General features: G+C 43.0%; 1 protein-coding gene across 1 annotated transcript in view; it reads left to right on the top strand.

Annotated features, from left to right (window-relative positions):
• Positions 1–6,027, top strand: part of LOC103481708 (vesicle-fusing ATPase-like) — an 8,641-nt gene extending 2,614 nt beyond the window's left edge. The window contains exons 2-10 of the mRNA XM_008437401.2: positions 86–285; positions 2,094–2,259; positions 2,363–2,437; positions 3,173–3,360; positions 3,890–3,985; positions 4,998–5,154; positions 5,237–5,370; positions 5,723–5,789; positions 5,885–6,027. Of these exons, the coding sequence (XP_008435623.1) occupies positions 86–285; positions 2,094–2,259; positions 2,363–2,437; positions 3,173–3,360; positions 3,890–3,985; positions 4,998–5,154; positions 5,237–5,370; positions 5,723–5,789; positions 5,885–6,012 (1,211 nt within the window). The 3' untranslated portion in view covers positions 6,013–6,027. The remainder of the gene's footprint in view (positions 1–85; positions 286–2,093; positions 2,260–2,362; positions 2,438–3,172; positions 3,361–3,889; positions 3,986–4,997; positions 5,155–5,236; positions 5,371–5,722; positions 5,790–5,884) is intronic.
• Positions 6,028–6,988: the final 961 nt, after the last annotated feature.

The following is a 6,988-nucleotide window of genomic DNA, read 5'->3' as shown; positions in this document are numbered from 1 at the left end:
TTTAGAATGTGTAAGTTCTGTAAAAGCAAGTCCTCTGTGTTGAAGTGAACCCTTCTTCTCGCYGTGCGCGCATCTCTGCCTCCAGGCTGCAAGCACGTGAAGGGAATCCTGCTGTACGGCCCCCCAGGCTGCGGCAAAACCCTCATGGCCCGTCAGATCGGCAAGATGCTGAAGGCCCGGGAGCCGAAGATCGTCAAYGGCCCAGAGATCCTCAACAAGTACGTCGGAGAGTCCGAGGCTAACATCAGGAAGCTGTTCGCAGATGCAGAAGACGAGCAGAAGAGGGTGAGAGGAGAATACGCTGTTCCCTTTGTCTTTTTTTTCTTTTTTTTCCCCCCAGAAAGTCACTTTCATGGAGACTGTTTTATCCAAAGCACAAAAAAAACAACAAAAAAAACAAAACAAAAAAAAAGCTGTCCTGTGTTGCAGAAGAGTCCTGGCTTGTTTTAGTAGCCATTTATTTTGTCATTAATGTCAACATTTTCCCGACCCTTCATCGAGACATCAGAAGTCTCAGACCTCTCTAAAATAAAAATAATAATAAAAAAAAAAACAATAACTAATATCGTCACGAGTGGAGAGATCTGCCCTTTAGCCAGACGTAGCTGTGAAGTTCTGCTTAAAGGCCCAGCAGCGACGGCTGGCCTGATCAGTGACACGAGCGTCACTCTGCACCACTTAATGATAGCGCTGGGTTCTCCTTGACCCCTCCATACGCAAACACACACTCGCACACACTTACACACGCACACACAGGATCCAGTGTGTAACATACGCAGCCCCACACCTGCCTTAAATGCTACGTCAGGGTTGACAGGCTCGTCGACGGAGGGATGACCCCCCACCCTGCCGCTCGCTCATTCATTCCATCTGTTTGTCTGTGGACGGCCAGGWCTCGGCTCAAATTAGATAACCGTGGAGACGTATAAAAGCGGTGCTTTCGTACCCATTAGATCAGTTTTTTTCCCATTTCGTCACATTACAACCAGACATTTTTAATGCGATGGGTCACAATTGTAAAGTGGAAAGAYAATGACCAAACACGCCAGGCCGMCATTAAAACACAGTAGTGCTGACATCATGCTGTGGGCATTCGGTTTCTTCAGCACGGTCAGGCGAGCTGGTCTGAGTTGATGGGAACGGTAAAGGAGAAGCTAAATAAAGGGCGATCCTGAAAGAGACACTTTGATGAGTGTTTATTAAGATGATTGTTGTGCCTTTCAACATTTTTTACATCATGTGTCAAAGAAAACCACCTGTGGTATTTATTGGTAGATCAGAACAAAGTAGTGCTTTCTATTGCTAAATGGAAGGAAAACTATCAGTTTTGTAGGGGTTAGATTCTTAACCCCTACAGTTAAGAATCTAAAATGCAAGACATACATTTCTATTCAGGCCTACGTCTTTCTAAAACGCGTCTGGCTCAGTCGGATCGGATGGAAAACATCTGTGGAAATCAGTTTTCAAGTCYCGCTAAACGTTCTCAGTTGGATGCAGGTCTGTGCTTAAAAAAATGCCCTGATCTAAAACCATTCTAAAACCACAGCTTTTGTAGCTGTTGGTGTTTAATTCTGCTAAAAGATGAACCTGCGCCCCAGTATCAAGTCTTTTCCAACCATCACCAGGTTTTCCTCCAGGAACGCCCTTTATTCAGCTCCATAAACCTTCCTATCATCTATGAGCTGTTTCCATTTTCTCTAGAGAAGAAGAACATCCCAGTGTCATGATACTGCCACCACCAGATGGTGGGTTGTTGACTAATTTTCTCCTCCAAGTCCGTCCCACAACAGCTGGATTTATACTGACAAAGGTGGACTCTACTTATTCATTAAGAAACATTCAAAAGCAATTTKATTGTTCTGGATTTTATGCGCAATTTTTCTATCACACAGAATAAAAAAAAAAAAAACGCAGGCAATACCCCTAGGGAACCTGACAGTTTTGCAAGCTTGATCATTCTGATAAAGTGTGTTTGGCGTTAAGAGGCGAAGAGGGACCTCCGTGCTTGTAGGTGCAGATGTTTTAAGATAACAGCAGACGGCTTATTTACGGTCCGCGCGTTAATCTTCCTCCTCTCCYGCCTGCCTCCGCAGCTCGGAGCCAACAGCGGCCTCCACATCATCATCTTCGACGAGATYGACGCCATCTGCAAGCAGCGCGGCAGCATGGCGGGCAGCACCGGCGTCCACGACACCGTGGTCAACCAGCTGCTGTCCAAGATAGACGGAGTGGAGCAGCTCAACAACATCTTGGTCATAGGTGAGAAGCTGTGTTCTAGCTGAGCACCTGCGCTCTATCTCCTGTGTGTGTCATTCATCCTCTTCCCGTGCTTCCCATCTCTCCCATCTCCCGTCTCCCACAGGTATGACCAACAGGCCCGACCTGATAGATGAGGCCTTGCTGAGGCCTGGAAGGCTGGAGGTGAAGATGGAGATCGGTAAGAAGTGAAGAACACACGCAGACGAGGCTCCGCTCCACTGTTTATTTCGAGCAGCGTCTCTCGCAGACGACCGCAATGTGGATTTATAAYGTATTAATGATAACGGCAACAAAAAAAAAAGAAAAACTATTAATTGGTCCAACATTCCTGTCTAAAGTAAAGTAAGCAGTCAGGTGGGCGGTCTCTTGCTTCAGATAAATTTAAGAATGTTTTCTTAAATTTTGTGTTAAATAAACACTTTTTTTTTTCTTTTTTTTACCTGTTATTGTTACAGACAYGCTTTATAAGTTATTTATTGAATCCAGACATTAACAAATGAAGCCCAGACTAAAACAAAGCGGTGAAATCCCTCAGCTGTTGGTGGTCAGAACGTCATGCAAACAGCCCATTTTTTTTCCTCACTTTTTTGTCCTTATTAGTCWAAGCTTCTCCTTGCAAACTAAATGAACTTTACTCAAATATCTTAAATTATAATTCGAAACWGTTTCAACAGATATCAAACTTACTCCAAAGGGAGAGATTATGTCTAGAGTGCTAAAATAGAATGAGTATGCTGTATCCAATAAGGATGAAAATGTTCAGAATGATAGTAGGGAGCCTAATCCTGCTCACATAATTGCCACAGTACAAGATTATTTTCATAGTGCATAATAGTTGGGGTGCTTAGAATAGCTTTTCAACTTAATAACTATTCGCTCACTAAAATCATTCTCCAACTGTTTCTTTCTCCAGGGTTACCAGACGAAAACGGTCGCATTCAGATCCTAAACATCCACACAGCAAAGATGCGTCAATACAACCTGCTGGCCACCGATGTGGACGTTAAGGAGCTCGCCGTGGAAACTAAAAACTACAGCGGTGCTGAGTTGGAGGGACTGGTCCGGGCCGCGCAGTCCACCGCCATGAACAGACACATCAAGGTCAGAATTTACTTATTTAAGGGCTTATTCATTATGTGCATTGTGAAAACTGAAAAMGGAATACTGTACATCTTACAARAAATAAATACCATATGCATCCAGGTGCAATGGGATGTTTGTTATGTTCGGACCCCTGAAACTTAAGCGTTTTATCARGTGCACTGGCTCAAATCTACACAGCTCACTGCTGCACACAGATAAGGAAAAGTTCTCATCTGTTAAGTGTTCTGCCCCCACAGGGKCAGACACTCAGAGAGCAGCAGATATTAGAGGGTGATGATAAGCGACGGACAAGGGGTGTACACATCTCTGATGGTTCTGACGCTTTTCTTCACTCCTCTAAGCAATTATTCTTCCCTCCCTTTCCCTGTCTGACCTTTTTGCTACAGGGGGAACGCCGTCTCGTTGCACGTTGAGCAATCTAAATGTGCCGTATTTCACGTAAAAGCGGTATTTACCAAGGGGACATTGAATTGTATCAGTTAGGAATGTACTTATTTTTTTATTTTTATTTTTTACGCTGTTGCAGGCCAGCAGCACAGTGGAGGTCGACATTCAGACGGCGGAGAAGCTGCAGGTCAGCAGACTGGATTTCATGGCCTCGCTGAATAACGATATCAAACCGGTAAGTTTGTGTGTGCGTCTCTGTTTGTTTCTGTCCTGATTGAGTCAAATAGGGACAGGAAGTCACCAATCAAACTGGTTTCCATCATGTGTAATCATTCCCTTTTTTATCTTACCAACAGTAGGAGACCRTGAAGGTCTTTATTTTGGCTCTGCAGAAAATCCTGTGCTATATTGTAGTAAAATTATTACTATACATTGTAGTCAGAGTGAGCACATACTTTTTTATATGCATAATAAGTATGTCATATTCTAGTTTTCTTTATACTTATATATGCTCCATTTTAATCATGTATAAATGTCACTATTAGTACTTCTCCCTATTGTAATGTAAATAATATTTTTGGGTATCTGGCCAGGACAGCTATATAGTAGCTAGCTGACTAGTCGATATCTGTMTGAAAGTTTGTTTAGCAAGCTGCTTGTTATAGCCTATTTGTCTATTACTTTGGATTGCTAACTATTTGCCTGTTGAAGAAGTTAGCTATCTGGTCAGTTTTCCAGCTCTCTGCAGAATAGACTTCCTAGTAACCATGTTACTATGCTAGCCAAGCTACATTCTAGCTAGCTATTTGTGTCATGACATACTTCAGCTTGTTTAGCCAGCTGTCTGTCAAGCTAATAAGGCTTTTGGCAGTCAATATGTTTAGATAGTTAATCATTATCAAAGTAATGACTAGCCTAGCTTTTCAACTGTCTCTACTGCAACTTTAGCTGTAATAGACATTCATTTATTTTTCCTAGCTAAGTAAATAGATAGCTATCTCACAGGCTATCCGTTTAGCAGAGGATTGTGGAAAGTAGTTGACTTTTCTTGAGTAACCTTTTGAAAATAATTTACTTTTAGCAGTTGTTTTTACTACCCTGTACTTTTACTTGAGTAATATTAGTATGAAGTATTGCAACTCCTACTTGTTTTTAAAGTTTAAATGTGTTAGTTGCACCAACAACATTTAACAMATTTTTTTGTTATGTATAACATGGTACAATCATTTTTTTCTGTCTGTTTTCAGGCGTATGGAACCAACCAGGAGGACTACGCCAGTTACATCATGAACGGTATAATCCGGTGGGGTGATCCAGTTTCAGCCGCCCTGGAGGATGGAGAGCTGCTGGTGCAGCAGACGAAGAACAGTGATCGTACACCGCTGGTCTCTGTGCTCCTGGAAGGTACGTCAACGTTAACGTGTTCAAACCCACAGGAAGAAAAGCATTATTTTTCCCAACTAAACTTTTCATGTTTCCCTCTCAGGCCCACCTAACAGCGGGAAAACMGCTCTGGCAGCTAAGATTGCTGAAGACTCCCAATTCCCTTTTATCAAGATCTGTTCGCCTGACAAGATGATCGGACACTCTGAGATCGCCAAGTGTCAAGCAATTAAGAAGGTACGCCTTATTTTCAGCTACTGAAAAGTTTAAATACATATAACTCACAGGAGATATTAGAATTAAAAACCGTTGTTTTTTGTGTGCCTAATAAAAAAAAAKCACACACACACATTTTAAAGGGACTTGTTGAAATGCATTTCTTGTGGGTTAAAGTTTAGATCCAAGTTTTTCTGTTAACTACTGATGTAATATGGACCTGACAACCTTGAATTGGGGAAAAGTGTTTTATTTWATTTTATTTTTTACTGAAAACAACTAAAGGACTTTAAATCTAGAATAAACTCATCCAAAGTTATTTTTTCATACTCATTTTAGGTTTAATGCTTAACTGGTTTCTGTTTTTTAATAGATATTTGAAGATGCTTACAAATCACAGCTCAGCTGTGTGGTAGTTGATGACATTGAGCGCTTGTTGGGTAAGAACCTTATTTCATAGAAATCAGTGTAGATATATGCTATCCTGTCGATCATACTCGGGTTAAAATGCATTACTATTTTYTTTTTTYTCCAGATTATGTGCCGATTGGTCCTCGTTTCTCCAACTTGGTGCTGCAAGCGCTGCTGGTTCTCCTCAAGAAACCGCCTCCAAAGGTACCCGCAGTTTCAGTTGTGTTATTCATCTCCTCCTCATGCTGTTAGTCCTTAGGCAGCAGAAAGAGGGCAGCAGATCTTATGGACGCCTACACAAGGTCTCATGAGGAATTGATGGAGGTCCTTGGCTGCGACTGGCATGTGTGAGCAACTGTGTGAGGTTATTAGCAAATGTTTTGCTCCGGGTCCGTTGTGCTCACAGTGAATGGTGGCGATACAGACCAATTTCTCATAGCTTCTTTGGTTGTAGTTTGTTGTTGTGTTTGTAAATGAGGGTATAACCCACTATATGGCTGCTTGAGAAGTGGCGCGGGGCCGGGCGCTGAATGCCTGGGTGCCGAGCTCCTCCGGGGTTGTAAAGCGCTGAGCCCAGCGGGGCGCCTGGGGCCGGGGGAGGCCAGGGGGACACGGAGGAGAATGGGCTCTGTGAGAGATCCAGGACCTGGCAGAGCTGCCGCCTGTGTGGCACCTCATCTGCATGCAGCATCACAACCCCCCACGCCATGGGGGGGAGCGGGCAGCTATAATCCCCCTGTCTGCTCACCACTCCTCTTCTTCTCCTTCCTCCGTTGTCTGCTCCTGGTTGTCCTCCAGCTCGTCGGCTTAGCGGAGCTGCAGTTCTTCTCTTTTGTCTTCTTCTTCCTTTTTTTTTTTTTTTTTTTTTTCCGCCCATGTTTGTCCCCTGTGCTGTTGTTTTCTACTCTGTTACGTTCTATGCTGCCATTAGTTTCTGCTCCGTATGCTCTTGTTGCGACTGAGACCTCGCTAAATGCCGTCCTTCAGCGGGGCCGACTGCAAATCGCACAATCGATTTAATGTTGTTTTAAAGTCTGCAGAAAAACCTCAAATGAAATGAAGCAGAAAACAGCTCGTAAGGAGTTTTCTTGGCCTTATGTTTAAATGAGCAGCACAAAATTGTCTAAAAGGAAGCTTGATGCTTTTTCTCAGATTTTTGGAAATGATTGGGCAACTTTAGGACCTTTTGATAGTTTTTTATGTATGTTTTATTTCCTCTAATCTGGTT

The sequence above is a fragment of the Poecilia reticulata genome, linkage group LG19 (assembly GCF_000633615.1).
Source record: "Poecilia reticulata strain Guanapo linkage group LG19, Guppy_female_1.0+MT, whole genome shotgun sequence".
NCBI lineage: Eukaryota > Metazoa > Chordata > Actinopteri > Cyprinodontiformes > Poeciliidae > Poecilia > Poecilia reticulata.
The sequence above is the reverse complement of the archived record's forward strand: the minus strand, read 5'-3'. Positions and strand labels throughout refer to the sequence as shown.